Source organism: Carcharhinus amblyrhynchos, chromosome 28 (assembly GCF_965287045.1).
Source record: "Carcharhinus amblyrhynchos chromosome 28, sCarAmb.v2.hapA, whole genome shotgun sequence".
NCBI lineage: Eukaryota > Metazoa > Chordata > Chondrichthyes > Carcharhiniformes > Carcharhinidae > Carcharhinus > Carcharhinus amblyrhynchos.
Genome location: NC_137351.1, coordinates 2,897,087 through 2,917,972, shown reverse-complemented (window position 1 = coordinate 2,917,972; position 20,886 = coordinate 2,897,087). Strand labels below are relative to the sequence as shown.

Here is a 20,886-nt window from a genome sequence, read left to right as displayed (position 1 = left end):
GTGGTTGTCTTTCTGTGGTGAAGGGTTGGGGGTGCTCCTCTTTTCTGTGGGGCAGGGTTGGTGAGAAAAGTTCATGGTGGGGAAGGGAGCCTGGTAATGTATTCTGAGATCAGGCTGACTTTTAAAAATGTCTCCCCAATCTCTGGGCTTGTCAGCAGGGTTCACGTGGGGGATATTTTTTAACCAGAGTGGTTGAATGCCACCTGGTTAACATTGCCAGGGCTAGCTGGAAATGCACCGTCTTTCACACTGGCAGCAGAACATTGATATTTTTTCAGCAAAATGGCGGCCCCAGAGTTTGCCAAATGACTCCTCACGGTCAATCTGTTCATTGCTGGTCCAGGTATGTCTATGGTGTAGTCAGAGAAACAACAGAAAACTATCACCAAAGGTGTGTGTCAGGTATGGCACTGTGGCAGCATTCTCGCCCTCTTATTCAGAAGGTCGAGGGATCAAGGCCTGCTCCACAGGCTCGAGCACCAGATATTGGTTGACATTCCCATGTCATACTGAAGGAGCCCATCATTGACTAAGGTGTGGTATTTCAGATGAATTAGAATCCCTACAGTGCAGAAAGAGGCCATTTGGCCCATCAAGCCTGCACCAAATCTCTGACAGAGCATCCCACCCAGGCCCTGTCCCCGTAACTCCATACATTCACCATGCAAATCCCCCTAACCTGCATATCTTTGGACACTAAGGGGCAATTTAGCATGGCCAATCCACCTAACGTACACATCTTTGGAGTGTGGGAAGAAATTGCAGGACCCGAAGGAAACCCACACAAACACGGAGAGAACATGCAAACTCCACACAGCGACCCACCGCTGGAATCGAACCCAGGTCGCTGGTGCTGTGAGGCAGCAGTGCTAACTGCTGTGCCACTGAATTACTGAAGTGAGTCCCTGTCCTCTCAGCCAGACATAAAGGGACCCACAAAACAACTTCTAAAAGCGAGAAGTGTGAAGTTCTGTTTCTCTGTCTGTAATTGTCATTGGAGATTTTTTAAAAAATACTTTGATTGTGTTTCTGTCTCTTTTTTCTCTCTTTTTAAATCAAATCTAGCTTTCTCTCTCTTTTTTCACTTTCTGTTTTTCACTCGATACCCAATTCAGTGTTGTACCTGTCACTGGGTGGTTTAAACTCTGCATTACCCATTCATAACTCTTCAGTCTGATTGGTTAAGGAGTAACACGGTTGCTTACCCTCTTCACACCTTCTCGGACGCCTTGCAGAGGTTGTTGCGCTGTACAGTTTACTAAATTAGAACTGTTAATGTATGTTGGGGCATCTCCCCTTTAAAGGAATGGGTCAGGTGACCTGGAGTGTGGCGTAAGCTGCTGGGATCTGCCCAGAGTAGGCGGTCAATATTTGGAGTGTGGAGCGAGTAGACGGAATAAAGATCTGTGTCCTCTGATGCCTGATCGTAGAGTAGTTATTGAGGAAACACCCCAGAGATTTAACAGGAACAAATTCCAGTACAAAAGTTCATAGAGATATAGGAATGCATAATTCTTAGAATGACACCTTTCACTTGCTGCTTACAGTAAATTCTGGTCCCATATCTCCCTGCCATTTGTACTTTGGGACATCCTGAGGTCTCAAGAGGTGCTGTATAAACCCAAGTCTTTCTTTCCTTTATATGACTGTTATTACATCATCCTTAGATCCCTGGAATGAGGAGCTTGTCGTATGAGGAACGGTTGAGGAATCTGGGTCTGTACTTGTTGGAGTTTAGAAGGATGAGGGGAGATCTTATTAAAACTTACAGGATACTGCAAGGCCTGGATAGAGTGGACTTGGAGAGGATGTTTCCACTAGTAGGAAGAACTAGAACCAGAGGGCACAACCTCTGGCTAAAGGGACGATCCTTTAAAACAGAGATGAGGAGGAATTTCTTCAGCCAGAGAGTGGTGAATCTGTGGAACTGTTTGCCGCAGAAGGTTGTGGAGGTCAGGGCATTGAGTGTTTTTAAGACAGATTCTTGATTAATAAGGGGATCAGGGATTATGGGGAAAAGACAGAAGAATGGGAATGAGAAAAATATCAGCCATGATTGAATGGCAGTGCAGACTCGATGGGCCGAGTGGCCTAATTCTGCTCCTATATCTTATGGTTTCATGTTTGTGGAGTATGATTCAAAATCTGCCTTTGACTTGTTGGCCCCAGAAATTGATAGTCGTTGTATAAGTGAGCCCACAGAATGTTGTGAGTGTTGTGGATCATATACAGGTTCCCTAACATATAACATACAATCTGTTCTGGGTTTGATTACATTAGAGTGCACTCTGATTTTAATAGTCTCTTCCAGCTATTTCTAGTTTCAGTGAGTTTATTGCAGTACAGCAGGTTGGCTTTAATTTGCTGACGTGGGAATTAATTCACAATGACATCAAATCACTAAATCAAAGTAATTTTCATTTACCAATTCAAAGCTAAGCAATCCAGCTCATCAGTCGAGTACCATCCAATGATCGTGTGCATCGATGAAACATTCTCAATGCAGATCTCAGCTGGTGAACTACTGAGCTTCATAACGTCCTCTTTCTGATTATCTCCAAGCTGAGAGTATATTTGATCACCTCAAACACTGAATTCCTTTCAAAAAAAATCACTTGGTACCATCACTAAAAGGCCTTTTCCTTCCTCTGAGCTTTAATCCGCATGTGTTGCATATATAATGACAAACTGTAAGATGTTTGTGGTTGAGTTTATTTAGCTCTCTGACCCTCTCTGCCTCCATATGGTAAGGCAGGTCCTATACTTGATTTGGGAATTCTCCTCCACTGTGGCACAGATGCCGGAATTCTACCACCTTGCCCGCACGGAATCGAACAGGCATAGGGCGGACAACGGAATTTTCTGTTGACTGCGGGCAGGAATTTCTGATCTTACTTGAACGAGGTTGTAAATCCGCACCCAGATTGTTTCTTTTTGATTTGATTTATTATTGTCACATGTATTAGTATACGGTGAAAAGTATTGTTCCTTGCGCTATACAGACAAAGCATACTGTACATGGAGAAGGAAAGCAGTGAGTGCAGAATGTAGTGTTACAGCCAAAGCTAGGGTGTAGAAAAAGATCAGCTTAGCATAAAGTAGGTCCTTTCAAAAGTCTGATGGCAGCAGAGAAGAAGCAGTTCTTGAGTCAGTTGGTACGTGACATCAGACTTTTGTATCTTTTTCCCGATGGAAGGAGGTGGAAGAGAGAATGTCCGAGGTGCGTGGAGTCCTTGATTATGCAGGCTGCTTTTCCGAGGCAGCGGGAAGTGTAGATGGAGTTAATGAATGGGAGACTGGTTTGTGTGATGGACTAGGCTTTGTTCACAATCCTTTGTAGTTTCTTGATATGGCAGGAGCCATAACAAGCTGTGATACAACCAGATAGAATGTTTTTTATGGTGCATCTGTAGAAGTTGGTGAGAGTCATTCAGACATGCCAAATTTCCTTAGCCTCCTGAGAAAATAGAGGCGTTGATGAGCTTTCTTAACTACAGCGTCGATGTGAAGGGACCAGGCCAAGGTTGCTGGTTCAGTAAAACAAGCAGAGTGTGGGTGGGATGGGTTATTGTGTTCAATGGTGGGCACAGTGCCTCTAAACACAAGTATGATTGAAGCAGTGCCCCAGAATCGCTGAAGACCATTTAGGCATGGCCCACTCTGACATGATGTGGAGATGCCGGTGTTGGACTGGGGGTAAACACAGTAAGAAATCTCACAACACCAGGTTAAAGACCAACAGGTTTATTTGGTAGTAAACATCACTAGCTTTTGGAAAGCTAGCGGCGTTTATTACCAAATAAACCTGTTGGACTTTAACCTGGTGTTGTGAGAATTCCCACTCTAACATGCCAGCTCAGCTTTACGACGAGATGCACATTTTGCTGTTTTTTTCTCAACTGACTGGTAGAAGAAGCAGATTCAATTGTTACTTTCAAAAGGAAATTGAATCTTTATTTTAAAGAAAATGCTGGACTATGGACTAAGATGTGGATCCAACTGGAAGGCTCTTCAAAGAGCTGAAACAAGCACAATGGGCCAAATGGCCTCGTTCTGTGCTGTATGATTCCTCCAAATATACGCCTCCATTTCCTTGAACCAAAACTTGATCCAAATCCTTTTAGAGTACTTTAACCCCAAATGAGCATGTGAATTAGGAAGAGGCCATCCGGCCCCTCAAACCTGCACCATCATTGAATAAGATCATGACTGATCTGATCACAGTCTCAATCCCACATTCCTGCCTTTCCCTGATAACTTTCACTCCCTTGTTTAATCAATGATTTCTGCACAAGGCTGTTTTGCATGAAGAACATAGAAAAGTCAGGGATCCAAAAAGGCCACTTGGCCTAATGTAGTATAATAGCCCTCTCTTACCATGTTGGACTATCTCCAAATATTTTTGCCTCTTGGTCTGCTTAGCGGGTTGTTCTATACTGTGACGGTACAGTGTCTTTAAGAAATGTATTGTAATCATGTTTCTCTGCAGGATGTTTTGAGCAGACACTGGCATTTTGCCAGAACCATGTTGTCTACAGCCGATATCCTCTGTTGTTACTGATTCAGTATAATTGACATCATGTACGTTCTAATCTGAACTAATGCAGTGTTCTATTGTTTTAGTATTCCCCTGAGATTGCAGAGTAAAGCTTGATTGGGATAATTGACAGGTCAGCTCATATGACTGGGGACAGCTAGGCTGTCACAGAGAATTACAGCTTTTCAGATGGTGTTTTGGAAGTTGCAGAGAGAGAGGTACCCTTCCCTGTCTCTGAAGTTTGAAAACTGGAGCTGGTAGAGACTAGTTTTATGTTTCTCTGTTGCTGTCTTGAGGATATATTCTTCTCTGAAAACAGCTGTTTGGGTTTCTGTCTATAAGTATTAAAAGCTGGAAATCTAGTATCCCCTAAGCATACTTGCTTTCGTGCTAACTAATTCTGAAGAAGGGTATATGTCAGTGGGGTATTGTTTTTAAATTGGAACAACAAAGATAGCTAGCTGTTAGGAATTGTATTTTGTCATGTTTAAGTCTTGTAATTGGTAATGGTTATGCTAAATCTTTCTGTTATATTCTAACTGTGTTCTTAAATAAAATTTGTTTGATACAATCTTCCTAGTGGATCACTTGAATCATACCTGGAGAGAAACATCTTATGCTCACCAATACCAAAAACAAATGCAAATCTCAGGCTCTAGGTGGCACAGAGATCAGCATTGCTGTCTCAAAGTGCCAGGGACCCAGCCTTGATTCCTGGCTTGAGTCATTGACTGTGTGGAGTCTGCATGTTCTCCCCATGTCTGCATGGGTTTCCTCCTGGTGCTCCGGTTTCCTCCCACAGTCTGAATGATGTGCTGGTTAGGTGCATTGGCCATGCTAAATTCATCCTCAGTGTACCCAAACAGGTGCCAGAGTGTGACAACTAGGGGATTTTCACAGTTCATTGCAGTGTTAATATAAGCCTACTTATGACTAATGAATAAACTTTACTTTAACTTCACAAAATACTTTGGCATTACTGGCCTGTGTCTTAACAATACATTGAACACTTCTTGAGTAAATTTCCTAATGATTTTCCTCAATTTACTCTTTACTAACTTTCATTTTGGTTTGAAATCTTATTTTAAGTGATATTTACTAATTAATGTCTGGTACATTTTCATGGAGCTCGGTCTGAATTGTATGTTTAAGCTTCTTTCCTCATTGTGCTTACATTCGGAAACAAATTTTTTGCCATATTTCTGCACTTTGGTTTTGTCACAATGGTTTAGTTAAGGAATTCAATGTCTAAACCCATTTGCTGAGCACTAAACAGGTTAGTTTTGTTTTGCCTATACTAATTATGGAGAGTTGTAAATACACATTTATCTTGAGTTGGATATAAACCACTTGCCGTTCTGGTTTAGGCAGAAAAGGTGAAGGCTCAGGCCTTGTACTCCAAGGTGCACCCTGGGCCTTTCAGGTGCGATGATCATTACCTGCATCCGAATTGTGCTGGTGTTTCATTGTCTTGTGACAAAATCTGAACGCAATACGTGAAGTGGTGTTTGAACAGTGAATTGCAGCTTTACTCTGACTCCTGGAGAGGTAGGTTGGAACTTTCTGAGGATTCACCCCTCAGGCAGGTAACTTATCTTATAGCTCCTGGATCTCACTGCAATAGAGAGACTGAAGGAGGAGAAATTAGGCCTTTGATGCACTTTCTTTTCATGTGCAGTAAAGGGGCAAAATAGTCGAATTTAGGGGTATTGATTACAAAAATGGAAAGCCCAAAATAGAACTTAAACCAATTTCCAACCCCAATTCCTTGTGAATCATTGACTGAACCAGTGGCACAGTGGTTAACACTGCTCCCTCACAACACCAGGGACCCAGATTTAGTTCTGGCAATGGGTGACTGTCTGTGTGAAGTTTGCACATTTTCCTCGCGTCTGCATGGGTTTCCTCTTACACTCCGAAGATATGTAGGTTAGATGGATTAGCCATGCAAAAATTGTTCCTTAGTATCCCAAGATGTGTAGGTTGGAGGGATTAGTGGGGTAAATATGTGGGATTATGGGCATAGGGCCTAGGTGGGATGCTCAGTTGGAGTGTCAGTGCAGAGTTGATGGGCCAAATGGCCTCCATCTGCGCTGTAGGGATTCTATGTAGGATTAGCCATGGTAAATGTGTGGGGTTACAGGGATAGGGCTCGCGGAAGATACTGGGCAGAATTTTCCCGTCTGCCCGCCACGGGAATCATAGTGGGCGGGGGGGGGGTGTACCATGCAAAGGTCCACCCCCCAGAGGGCGGGAATTTGTTGCTTTGGGGCAAGCTTGGCCAGAAATTCCCAATCACTCTGTCAGAGAGCTGGTGCAGACTTGATGGGCCAAATGGTCTCCTTCTGTAGAGTTGAGATTCTATGATTCTGTGATAATTTCAGACAAAGAGGTCCCACAATGTCATTAGAACCTGACTGAGGAGCCCTGTTTGTGTGAATAAATAATCGCTATGATCTATCTGGATGCAATATTTCTGAACCCTGATTATTTGGAGTAAAATTGACGTCTGAATCAAAACTGAACTGCAACCATTCAACTTCCTTTACACAGTCCAGCAGAGGCTGCTGCTCAGCCTAGGATATTCTGGTTTCCCCCAATACCTGCTGTGTGGGACATGTGGCAGACTGGGTCAGCTATCTATATCCTGAGATATTAATAACTTCACAGCAAAGGCTGTGGTCGCCGTTAGTGGTAAACAGACAACTTAAAGCTGAAAAATACAAAGGCCTGTGTTGATTCGTTGCTTATCACCTGAAGCAGCTCAGTTGGGCAGGATCCAAATTACCATTCCAGGAGTCTGAAGTTAAGAGCCGAATAGGGCAGCGATGCAGCCACCATCGGAGTACGTGCGAGTGAGAGTGGAGGATGAGATATTCAATGTTGAGAAGCAGATGCTGGTTGAGAACAGTGAGTACTTCAGGGCTCTTTTTGAATCTGGCATGCGGGAGTGCGCTCAGGAGGAGATCCAGCTGCAGGGCCTGCCAGCCCGGGGCTTTAGGGTCATGCTGAAGGTCCTGGGAGAGAGTCAGCCCATCCTGGACCGTGAGGAGATCCTTGACGCTGTAGAATGTGCAGCCTTTCTACTCGTGAAGCCTCTGACAGAGCATCTTATTTTTACCATCAGTTCAGCTAACTGCATTCTAATGCTCCAGGCTGCAGGTATATATGGGCTGTTTGACTTGATTCATGCTTCAGCTCAGTTTATTCGCGATGTTTATGCCAATGTGAGGGAGGATTTGAGCTTTTTATCTGAAGATCAGTTGGATTATATCGAATCCCTATCGCCCAGCGCCTATGTGGCCGTGACCACTCACTCCCCTTCCGCTGGTCACTTGGACGACTTTTCCAGAACCATCTGTTATTTGGACGAGGTGGAAAATCACTGGGCAACCCTGACTTCATTACCAGATAAAGCCAGCACCTGCCTCGCAGGCGTTACCGTGCTAGACAACAACATCTACATAGTCGGAGGGGTTGATGGACTGAGCAAGCAGATAGTGAAGCCCAGCTTTTGTTACAACACTGAGAGGAACAGCTGGAGTGAATTTCCCAGCCTCCAGCATCCCCGGTACAACCTAACATTGACAGGACACAACGGTTGTCTCTTTGCCGTGGGAGGAATGTGCAGGAATACGGTTCTTGCACTTGTGGAGAAGTACCAGGTGGCATCCAGCACATGGTCCTTCTCCGCGTGCCTGCCCAGGCCTGGAGCAGGCGTGGCGTGCGCGCGGACGATGGGCAGGATCTTCGTTTGCCTTTGGTTGCCATTGGATACCACAGATGTCTACGAGTACAGGAGCCGGAGAGATGAGTGGGTTCTTGTCACCACACTGAAACGCCAACAGAGCTACGGGCATTGTATGGTGGCACATCAGGACAATCTGTACGTCATGAGAAACGGGCCAGCAGACGACTTCTTGAGGTGCATGATCGATTGCTTCAACCTCACCAGGCAGCAATGGACAGCCCTGCCTGGCCAATACGTCAACAGCAAAGGTGCACTTTTTACAGCGGCTATCAGAGGTGACACAGTCTTTACAGTAAACAGAATGTTAACTTTGATGTACAACATCCATGAAGATAAATGGAAGCCAGCAAAGGAAAGGGCTGGATTTCCTCGAAGTGGTTCTATGCATGCTTTCTTACTTAGGCTGCCAAAGAATAGACTGCCCACTCGACAGCAAAACTGAGGTTAGGATAATGCCCCCCATCTACCTTTAATTCTAGAAACTCTACACAGATTAGGTAGGCGCAGTAGAGCAAAACCCATGGAGTGTGGGCTGCAGCAGGAGAGGAATGTATAGAAAGAGTTAAACAGACAGCACTGTAATATCCACACTCATTGCAGGCAGACAAAATACAAATAACTACATCTCAGATGGCACTAAATCAGTCACGCCCCAGATGGTATCGCCCCAAGGTTACAACAACCATATCGGAATTGGTTTCACTTATCAAGGTTCCAAAAGGTCTAGAGCAAAACTTAATCAAGTATCCAGGAGATGGGAGAATTAACACACCACAGAAATCAGTTTGACAAACACAATGCTTTGATATTGTAAACAGGTGGACAGGAGATGTCCAGAAAATGATTAAAACTAAAGCACACAAGACAATGGAACCGTATAATGAAATCAGAAACAGAACTGTAACCAATTTAAATAACAATATGATGACCTGATGTAAATGTAATGCTTTGTAATGCAAAGAAATGGGTATAAAAATTTGTAAGAACCAATGCTCAGTAGAGTAGCTAGGAAGCAAACTGGAATTAGAGCCATAAGTTCTGCTCTCCTTCACGCATGTTGAATAAACATAAGAACATAAGACTCAGGAGCAGGAGTTGCCATCCGGCCCCTGGAGCCTGCTCCGCCATTCAGTAAGATCATGGCTGATCTTTTTGTGGACTCAGCTCCACTTACCTGCCCGCTCACCATAGCCCTTAATTCCTTTGCTGTTCAAAGATATATCTATGCTTGCCTTAAAAACATTCAATGAGGTGGCCTCAACTGCTTCACTGGGCAGGGAATTCCACAGATTCACAACCCTTTGTGTGAAGAAGTTCCTCCTCAACTCAGTCCTAAATCTGCTCCCCCTTATTTTGAGGGCAGTGGAAACAACTTCCCTGCTTCTATCTTATCTATTCCCTTCATAATCTTATATGTTTCTATAAGATCTCACCCCATTCTTCTGAATTCCAATGAGTATAACCCCAGTTTACTCAGTCTCTCCTCATAAGCCAACCTTCTCAACTCTGGAATCAACCTAATGAATCTCCTCTGCACCCCCTCCACTGCCAGTATACCCTTTCTCAAGTAAGGAGACCAAAACTGTACACAGTACTCCAGGTATGGCTTCACTAGCACCTTATACAGCTGCAACATAAACCAGCCTCCCATCCATTGTCTTTGTCTACACTTCCCGCTGCCTTGGTAAAGCAGCCAGCATAGTGAAGGACCCCAGGCACCCCAGACAGTCTCTCTTCCACCCTCTTCTTCCGGGAAAAAATACAAAAGTCTGAGGTCATGTACCAACTGACTCAAGAACAGCTTCTGCTGCTGTCAGACTTTTGACTGGACCTACCTCACATTAAGTTGATCTTTCTCTACATCCTAGCTATGATTGTAACACTACATTCTGCACTCTCTCATTTCCTTCTCTATGAATGGTATGTTTTGACTGTATAGTGCATAAGAAACAATACTTTTCACTGTCTGTTAACACATGTGAAAATAATAAATCAAATCAAATCAAATCAAAACATAACCTTGCTGTTTTTAAACTCCATTCCTCTAACAATGAAGGACAAAATTCCATCTGCCTTCTTAATTACCTGCTGCACCTGCAAACCAACTTTTTGTGATTCATGCACAAGGACACCCAGATCCCTCTTCATAGCAGCATGCTGCTATTTTTTACCATTTTAATAATAGTCCATCTTGCTGTTATTCCTATCAAAATGGATGACCTCACATTTACCAACATTGCACTCCAGACTCGTTTTTAAAGCTGTTTTTGATGAAGTTTTACACGGTCTTGGAAGACTCAGTTTGTTCATTCCCTCCTACAATAGGAATGGGGAAAGGACATTCAGTTGAACCTAATCCATTATTCAGATTCCTCTGTAGGATTTCTCAAATGATTTTCTTATTTCACTTGTCCAGACATTAAAATGGCTGTGCAATTATCTAATTGAGGAATCGGTCCATTTCCTTTTCTGAATTAAATCATTGTTTATAGGACCAGAAAGGGCACGGTGGTTAGCACTGCTTCCTCACAATACCAAGGACCTGGGTTCAATTCAGCCACAGATGTCTGTTGGAGTTTGCACATTCTCCCCGTATCTGTGTGAGTTTCCTCTTGGGTGCTCCAGTTTCCTCCCACACTCCTACACTTTAATTACTGGGCAGCATGGTGGCAGAGTGATTAGCACTGCTGCATCACAGCTCCAGGGATCTGGGTTTGATTCTGGCTTGGGTCACTGTCTGTGTGGAGTTTGTATGTTCTCCCTGTTTCTGTGCGGGTTTCCTCCGGGTGCTCTGGATTCTTCCCACAATCCAAAGATGCGCAGGTTAGATGCTTGGCCATGTCAAATTGCTCCTTAGTATCCCAGAATGCGTAGGTGAGAGGAATTAGAAGGTAAATATGTGGGGTTATGGGGGTAGAGCCTGGGTGGGATTGTTGTCGGCACAGACTCAATGGGCCAAATGGCCTTCTTCTGCACTGTAAGGTTTCTATGACTCCAAACAGAGGAAATGGTGGACTTGCTATTGTAGAGTGAATTACCTTATCTTATAATAAAATCACAGAACTCCTTCCAGTACAGAAGGAGGCCATGTGGCCCATCAAGCCTACATCGATAACAATTCCACCCAGGCCCTATTCCCATAACCCCACATATTTTCCCTGTCTCATTCCTCCTGACACTAAGGAGCAATTTAGCATAACTTTGGACTGTGGGGGAAAACTGGAGCATCCAGCGTAAACCCATGCAGACACAGGGAGAATGTACAAACTCCACATACTCACCCAAGACTGGAATCGAACCTGGCACCCGGGCGCTTTGAGGCAGCACTGCTAACCATTGTGCCACCGTGCCACCCTTTCTTAGTTTTCATAGTATTTCCTGGTAATCCAGGTTGGGAATGTCAACTATCTTTAGACATCGTACTGTATTCGGTTTTATTCCCAGCAGAGACTTCACTTGTGTTTAAAGGAGGATGCAACTTTCTTACCAATTAATTTGGGATGTTCTCCAGCTAGTTCACGATGAACATTTGCTTCAGTTTATTTCATTTTGCCAAAACATCAAACCGTCCTATCTCCGAGGATAAATTTTATTGTGCATTTGCAGTTTTTCTGGATTGAACATCCATAAATATTTTTGTAAATTCTAATTGGAACATCTACATCTGGTTTATTTCTCTCACACTACTATTCACTGCAAATGTGTTTCCAAGTATTTTTCTCAAGTATTACAAGAATAGGGAGGTTATGTTTCAGCTACACAGGACATTGGTGAGACTGCGTTTGGAGTACTGTGCACAGTATTGGTCTACCCATTTAAAAATTTTATTTGTTAGTGTCACAAATAGAGTTACATTAACACTGCAATGAAGTTACTGTGGAAATTCCTGAGTCGCCATACTCCGGCACCTGTTCAGGTACACCGAGGGAGAATTTAGCATGACCAATGCACATAACCAACACATCTTTCGAATCGTGAGAAGAAGCTGGAGCACCCAGAGGAAGAATGTGTCCACACAAACAGTGACCCAAGCCGGAACTGAACCCAGGTCTCTAGCACTGTGAGACAGCAGCGCTAATCACAGTGTCACCCCGTGCCATCCCTAAGGAAGGGTGTAAATGCATTGGAAGCAGTTCAGAGAAGGTTTACTTGACTAATACTTGGAATTGGCGGGTTGTCTTATGAGGAAAGATTGGATAGGTTAAACTTGTGCAGCAACACCTCATGGGCTGGTGCCCCTTCACCAGATTCACCTTATTTACAAACTTAACTCCACTCCTCAGATAGCTTTCGATACAAAGTCAACATCTGGAGTGTAGTAGTCCCGACACTCCCATGTTTATCTATAGGTAAGGCTCCCTGATTGGACAGGCAATCATTACCACAGTCATGGAGCTCATACTCCATGGGCATCGTTAAGGTCATTACAGTTTGTTTCTGCTGGAGCTTAGAAGAGTAAGAGGTGATTTGATTGAAACATTTGAGATTGTGAGAACTCTTGACAGGGCAAATGTGGAGAAAGTGTTTCTTCTAATGGGAGAATCTAGAATGAGGGAGTCACCGTTTAAAGATAAATGGTCACCCATTTGAGGCAGAGGTGATGATTCTTTTTAATCTCAGATGGTGGTAAGTCTTTAGAATTCTCTTCCTCAAAAGGCAGTGGAAGCAGAGTCTTTGAATATTTTTAAGGGCAAGCTAGAGAGATTCTTGACTAAGAAGGGGGTGAAAGGTTATTGGGGGTAAGCAGGAATGTGGGGTTGAGGTTACAATCAGATTCTGTCATGACCTCATTGAATAGAGGTGGAGTCGAGTGGCTGAGTGGCCTATTCCTGCTCCTAATTTATATGTTCCTTTGTAAGATTAGGTTAATAATAATGCTCTAATTAGTGGATGGTTGTAAGTCAAATGATGGAAGGAATATATTTAAAGCAGCATCAAGACAGCAAGAAAAATAAATATCTTTAGAAACTTTGCAACAGGGAAGAAATTTTAATAGATTAGTTACAACGCTCCTGTACACACCAGTATGATTGTGCCTATTTTGTTTAAAGTTGTCCAAATGTGCAGAATATTCTCTCCATGAAGCAAATATGTTAGTGTTTGATATTCCCTCATCTTGGAATTCACCAGATTATCTGTGCCTCTGACTGTTGTGGTCAGAATATGTGACACTTCCTTTAAAAATAAAGAAGATAAAGAACATGCGGTTTTGTGAATCACGCTAAATGTTTTGCCATCATCCATTTGGACTGAGATGAAGTAGCTGGAGAGTGCTGCAGTTGTTGGGTTTTTTTTTAGCATTCTTATTTGATCCCGTTCAAGTCCTTTATCCTTCTCTTTCTCCACTAGCTGGAGGGAAATATCTCCATATATAGATCTCTGTCAGGCCTGCCAAATGAGCTGGATCTAAGCCCTGGATTTTTTCCTGCAAGGCTGTTCTTTCCCGTGATAATTTAAAAATCTGACGAGTAACGTTAAGCAGATTGAGGGTGAAGGTGCTGCTGATATTGTCTGTCCCATTGCTGTCTCTCCAGTGTTAAGATTCTAATTATAGACAATCAGTTCCAGTTCTACAAGCTGTTTTCTTTTAATATGTGATGAGGCCATTGGCTTTTTCCATGATGATTCAGTCTTTATTGAGTGGGCAGTAAGCTTCGAAGCTCTTGGAAAACGAAATATCTCTACTCCTGATTTTAGCTGGTAGTCGTTGGTTCAGAGGTCTGTTTTGTTTAGCACTGTTCCATTGTTATTGGAACCAAATCTCCATTTACCTTCAATTGATAGCCTCTGACTTCAGCAAGAATTGCTAATGAGTTCCATAACTTGAAGTACTCTTCAACAAGACATGTTTCTCATTTCAAAGTTGATTGAAAAGGCCTGTTGATTTTGGCAGCATTGGGACCATTCGGTTAGACCAGTGGCTTCACTTACTATCCCATGTTTCCTGTCACTGCGCCCCACTCCTGCCCTTAGAAAATCACAGCCAGCAAGTCGAGCTGCCTCTCCATTAGAAGAGATAGATTTTGGCTTTGACTCCAATCATTACCGTACAATCATAGGTTGCACCTTTTCACGGGCTCCCAAGAGACGTGCCCTTTTTGCACTCTTGCAGAGTCCGTGGACTATGCCTATGTTAAATGTTTAAGACTGCACAACCTTTTTAGTTTTCTCAAAAACCGTTTATTGATGTTTTGTTTGCATTCAGTCCCACACTCCTGATCCACGGACATTCAGCACAAAGAGGGGTGGGGAAGGTGGAGGCTCTCCTCGTTAACCTGCTTCTGGACCTGGCAAAACTTGCCATCAACAGGTCCAGGCAGCGGGCAACCGAGGGGGTCATCCGACCCGACTGTCTTCCCCCTACCGCAGCTACATTTGCGGCTGGGTGTACCTGGAGAGGAAGAGTGCAGTGCCCGAGGGCATCGAGACCCTACGCAGCCCAGACATTCTCTCTTCCACCTTCTTCCATCGGGAAAAAGAGACAAAAGTCTGAGGTCAAATACCAACCGACTCAAGAACAGCTTCTCCCCTGCTGCTGTCAGACTTTTGAATGGACCTACCTCACATTAAGTTGATCTTTTTCTATACCCTAGCTATGACTGTAACACCACATTCTGCACTCTCTTCCCTTCTCTACGAACAGTATGTTTTGTTTATATAGTGTGCAAGAAACAATACTTTTCACTGTATGATAATACATGTGCCAATAATAAATCAAATCAAATCAAATCACTACCCACTAGGCACTGCAGGGGCTGGCGTGTATTATTGATCCCTTTAATCGCATTTTAATTTGATGTTTTAAGCTTCCTTTCCTCTTTTTTTGTTTTGGGCGATTTCCTTCCTTTTGCGAGCTGTCTTTTTTCGAGTTATCCCTCAGTTATTTTGAGTTAGTTTAATTAGTTATAGCCAAAAAGATTGACTACAATGGGCGACATACATTTTAGCACATACTGCTAAGGCTGTAGCAGTAATTGAGAGGAGGCTTTGGGCCTGCAGTCTGGGTCTTTATGTCCCTTGTCTATAAAGGCTCTCAGTGATTGGATCCACGTATGGCCTTTGCTTTCTTATTGTTCAGATCAGTCCGCTCAGGTCTTCAATGTACAATTTCTTTCTGACTTTGAGCTGAAATTAATCCAGAAACTCAGCTAATGTTCTTGGTCCTGGGTTCGAATCCTGCTACAGGCAATGGTTGCATTTCAATTCAATAAAAAATATCTGGAATTAAGAATCTACTGATGACCGTGAAACCATTGCTGATTTTCAGAAAAACCCATCTGGTTTACTAATGACCTTTAGGGAAGGAAATCTGCCATCTTTACCTGGCCTGGCCGATGTGTGACTCCAGAGCCACAGCAATGTGGGTGACTCTCAACTGCCCTCTGAAATGTCCTCACAAGGCACTCAGTTCAAGGGCAACTAGGGATGGACAATAAATGCCGGCCCAACTAGAGAGACCCATGTCCCATGAACAAATAAAAAAGATAGTAATCCTATTCCAAAAAATGAAGGAAATTTGGAAATAGTCATCACTGTTGCCTTTTGAAGTAAAATGTAAGGTGTAATCACTTTGAAGGCAGCTCGTTGCAGCTTCAAGTAATAATTAATTGATTAGCCACAATATTCATATATTTGGACAAACAAGGGTCTGACAGGACTGCAATACATAGCTACTCTCTTCGCCCCCCTGGTTCAATCCATCACGCAAACCAGCCTACCATCCATTGACTCTGTCTGCACTTCCCACTGACTTGGAAAAGCAGCCAGCATAATTAAGGACCCCCACGCACCCCTGACATTCTCTCTTCCACTTTCTGTTGGGAAAAAGTCTGAAGTCACATACCAATCGACTCAAGAACAGCTTCTTCCCTGCTGCCATCAGACTTTTGAATGGACCTACCTTGCATTAAGTTGATCTTTTTCTACACCCTAGCTATGACTGTAACACTACATTCTGCACTTTCTCGTTTCCTTCTCTATGAACTGTATGCTTTGTCTGTATAACACGCTAGAAACAATACTTTTCACTATATACTAATACATGTGACAAATCAAATCAAATCAACTGAGGTTCCTCCCTGACCCAAAATGCCTTCCCTTTCTCCCAATTGGCTCAGCTTTCCACATGGCCTCTTCATAGCATCTGGTCCGATCATGTGGCCCTCAAGGTTCACCCTCTATCACACAAGAGTAATCTTAAATATACATACTAATGACTAATTGGATTAATGTTGAAGATGTTGTCACCACGAATGACAGACCTGCTAGTCTGGACCCTGAATCTAACCATTTTGGAAAAGATTTGCCACAAAGGTCATGAATAGCATTGTCCTGCCCCCAGATCTGTTCCCTCACCTGTAAACCTGCCCCCAGGATTGCAAAGATGACCAAATCTCTCAGTGCTGGCGTTGATTCATCCCATCTCCATGATAGCAATGCCTACCTCTCCCACTATGTTCATAAGCAGTAATGAATTGGCCAGAACAACATCTGCCAGAACTGGCTGTATTATAAACAGTCTGGGTCTATACAAGTCCCCCGATACACACTGCACCATTCACATCACCCAAGTACCAGGCACTGACCATCTCCAACATGAGAGAATCTAGCCATTGCCCCTTGACACTCAATGGCATTACCATCACTGAATCCCCAATTATCAACATCTTGGGGGTTACCATTGACTAGAAACTGAAGTGGACTCGCCACATAAGCACAGTGGCGACAAGAACAGATCAGAGACTAGGAATTCTGTGTCAAGAAACTTGCCTCCTGACTCCCCAAAGCCTGTCTACCATCTGCAAGGTACAAGTCAGGAGTGTGATGGAATACTTTCCATTTTCCTGGATGGATGTAACTCCATAACATTCAAGAAACTCAAAACCATTCAGGACAAAGCAACCCACTTGATTGGCCCCCCCATCCACAAACATTCACTCCCTCAATCACTGAGCAGTGTGTACCATCTATAAGATGCACAGCAGGATCTCACCAAAAATCCTTTGACAGCACCTTTGAAACCCATGACCACTACCATCTAAATGGACAAGGGCAGCAGACATATGGGAACATCACCAACTGGAAGTTTCCCTCCAAGTCACTCACCATCTTGGCTTGGAAATATATCACCAGTTCTTTCAACTATAGCTGTGTCTAAATCCTGGGATTCCCTCCCTAACAGCACTCTGGGTGTACCTACACCTCTGGAACTGCAGCAGTTCAATAAGGCAGCTCATTACCACTTTCTGAAGGGTAACTAGGAATGGGCAATAAACGTTAGCCTGGCCAGCAATGCCCACATCTCATAAATGGATTTTTAAAGGAGTGTTAACTGAGGGGGAAATGTAAGGGAGAATGTCAGAACTTACAAAGGGAAGGGAGAGCTTCATTCTGAACTAGGATAAGGGGAGAACACTTGTGGCAGGATGAACACTGGGGAGAAAAGAAGAATAGGCAGATTCTTGAGGGTTGTAATAACATTTAGGGAGAAGTTGCTCAGGTTGGCATCTGACATGTCACTCGATGCCAGGATTTGTGCTCATTCCAACTTTAAATCATCTCATGACAACTCTTCGTTGGAAACACATTAAATGATAGAATGTTCGATCGGACTTCATTTCAAACATTGAACCTTATTCTGACGGTTCGAAGGATGTTTGTAAAGAACAATACTTAACACTTTGTGTGTTGCATAAAAAAAGAAAATGTTTCTTTTTATCTCCATCTCCTGCACATGTTTCCATAAACCAAATGCACATTTCCAGAACTGGGTGACGTTAACAGATATGAATCCTGCCTCTGCTGATAAATGGCGTTCGCTGAATGTTTGCTGTTGGAGCCAATAATATAATAGCACTGAGACACAGCCAGCCCGACTGTAATCTTTATCGGCACCAATTCTGCAGAAGTTGAATTATGGCAAACCATAAATTCAAGAGTACTGACGATGTGGCTATGTATATGTGTATGTGAGACGGGGTGGAATTCTAGTTTCTATGGTTGCAGTTACTTCTAATTGAAAACATAACTGTTTCCATTTTAATTTGGAGTTGCGTAAAAGAACACTTTGTTAAATATCTTCAGGACCAACTCAAACATGCAGCGTATCCATTACCATAATTGCCAATAATGGCACTAATAGCTATCCAACATACTTTGGTTTCTCTTTGGCCAGTTACTTTGATTTATGGGGTTAGAAATAAAATCCGGTGTAATTTTTTTGACAGTTCCTTTCTGGATTTATGGCTTCTTGAAATTCTGTTATCTAAATACCGTTTCTTTTCCATTTTAATTCACATTTAGTGGAAGATCCTAGCTGCACAGATCTCACTCCCTTCCCCTTCCTTTAATACTCTGATATTATTTGCGAATAGCCCGAGGAATAGAGCCTTTGGGACATAACTCCAGTTCCCCATATTGATACTGACAGCCAGTTGAGCCGTGCTGTCAGATAATGTATCTTTTACAAGGTGCTTTTGTCTTCCATTATTGCTACTGACAACCTATGTATAGCTTAAAATGGTCTTTAAGCGAATAACTAGCTCCACCGGTTCCACAGGCTGGTGTGATGTGAAGCTTTTTGATTTTTAACCTTCAAAGTGAGATATCAGTGGCAAAAATCTTTGAAGTAACTGTTCCCACATGTTTTCTGGGAAGCCAGATGTGCTACTCTGTGAAAAAGCTCTCTGAAATATTTGGCTGCTTTATTAGACGCATGTAGCACTCACAGCTCCACAATCTTGCCCCAATACAAACCCAATCTAATCTCTAGGCTGGGATCTCTCAGTAGCATGTTCCATGCAAACGGTGCTCACATCCCAACACTCAATTGATTTGCTTGCATGGCATCATTTGAAGAAGACCGCATATTATATTCATACACAACTGTTGCACATCAGCCAGAGCTGGGTAACATGATGCTTCATACAACTGGCCCATCACCACAGGCCAAGGATTCCAACATTTTTTTCAATAATCTTGCAGCATGATTTAAAGAGATTACACAGATTGTTAATGTGTGAAATGTGCGTGCCCTTTGAGTTGCTGCTCACTGTTGGATGAGCGTGGAGGGTGATTTTCCCAAAGCGATGAGCCTAGCCATTTTATACCTGACCTCGGAGTACTTGATGGCAACAATGGAGGCTAAAATTGCAACAATTTTCCACTGTTTGGTCCCAGCAAATCCCAGTACAGATAATCACAAAGATTTGCAAAAGTGGGCTATTCACTGTGACTGCAAAATGGTCCTGTTTATCCAGCACATTAGGGATTACTCGTGGGTAATCTTATAGAATAGAGTTCCTGATTATTTAACAGGGCAAAGGCTAAACGCTGTAATTGTACAGAATCGCAGCACATTCAACAAGTCACTTAGATGGATTATAATGTTATGGGGATAGAGCAGGGAGTAGGACCTGGGTAAGATGTGTTTTCAGAGAGTTGGTACAGATTAGATGGGCTGAATGGTCTCCTCCTGTACTTGTAAGGATTCTATGATTCTATGGTAAAAGGTCACATCTGTGTAATTAAAGAGTTCCTAGCTCTTTGTCACAGTAGGAGTTCTACAATATGAAGTGATTGCTGATCCAGCATCGGGCAGGCTGCATTCTATATGACAGAGCAGATTTGACCTTCTTCTGTCAGGAAAAAGATACAAAAGTCTGAGGTCACATACCAACCGACTCAAGAACAGCGTCTTCCCTGCTGTATTCAGACTTTTGCATGGACCTACCGTATATTAAGCTGATCTTTCTCAATACCCTATCTGCAACTGCAACGTGATACTCTGCACTCTCTCCTCTCCTTGCCTTCCATGTACTCTATGAACGGTATGGTTTGCCTGCATAGGGACTGATGTATGAGAAAGATTGACTAGGTTAGGATTGTTTGCGCTGGAGTTCAGATGAATGAGGGGGGAATCTAACAGAGATTTATAAAATTCTAACAGGACTAGACAGGGTAGATGCAGGAAGGATGTTCCCGATGGTGGAGGGAGTCCAGAACCAGGGGGTCACAGTCTGAGGATTCAGGGTAGACTATTTAGAAGAAGGTGAGGAGACATTTCTTCACCCAAAGAGTGATGAGCCTGTGGAGTTCATTAGCACAGGAAGTAGTTGATGCCAAAACATTGAGTGTATTCAAGAGGCAGCTGGATGTAGCACTTGGGGTGAATGGGATCAAAGGTTATGGGGAAAAAGCAAAATTAGGCTATTGAGTTGGATGATCAGCCATGATTGTGATGAATGGAGGAACAAGCTCAAAGGGCTGAATGGCCTCCTCCTGCTCCTATTTTCTATGTTTCTATAGCATGCAAGAAACAAAACTTTTCACTGTATCCCTATATATATAACAATAATAAATCAAATCAAAGTATTCACTCAGTGCAGTGAGGGTTAAAGCATTTTCCCCAAAAGCACTGCATCCTGCCATTAGTGAATGTATCTGCATCCAATTAGCCAGGGAATTGTTGGCACTTTCACAATACAACGTTGAGGGAATTTGTCATAAAGTTCCCAGAGTATTTTCATCCTGGGGATCGCACTGCATGTGAGAAACTGCAGCCATTAATATTGGAGAGAGAGAGTGTTTGAACTCTGCC

The 20,886-nt window shown here is 43.1% G+C and overlaps 1 protein-coding gene across 1 annotated transcript; it reads left to right on the top strand.

Annotated features, from left to right (window-relative positions):
- The first annotated feature begins 7,226 nt into the window (after positions 1–7,226).
- On the top strand, positions 7,227–10,631 carry LOC145359521 (kelch repeat and BTB domain-containing protein 13-like). The gene has a single exon (XM_080214151.1). It carries the CDS (start codon positions 7,366–7,368, stop codon positions 8,728–8,730), a length of 1,365 nt encoding a protein of 454 aa, XP_080070277.1. The 5' UTR covers positions 7,227–7,365; the 3' UTR covers positions 8,731–10,631.
- Positions 10,632–20,886: the final 10,255 nt, after the last annotated feature.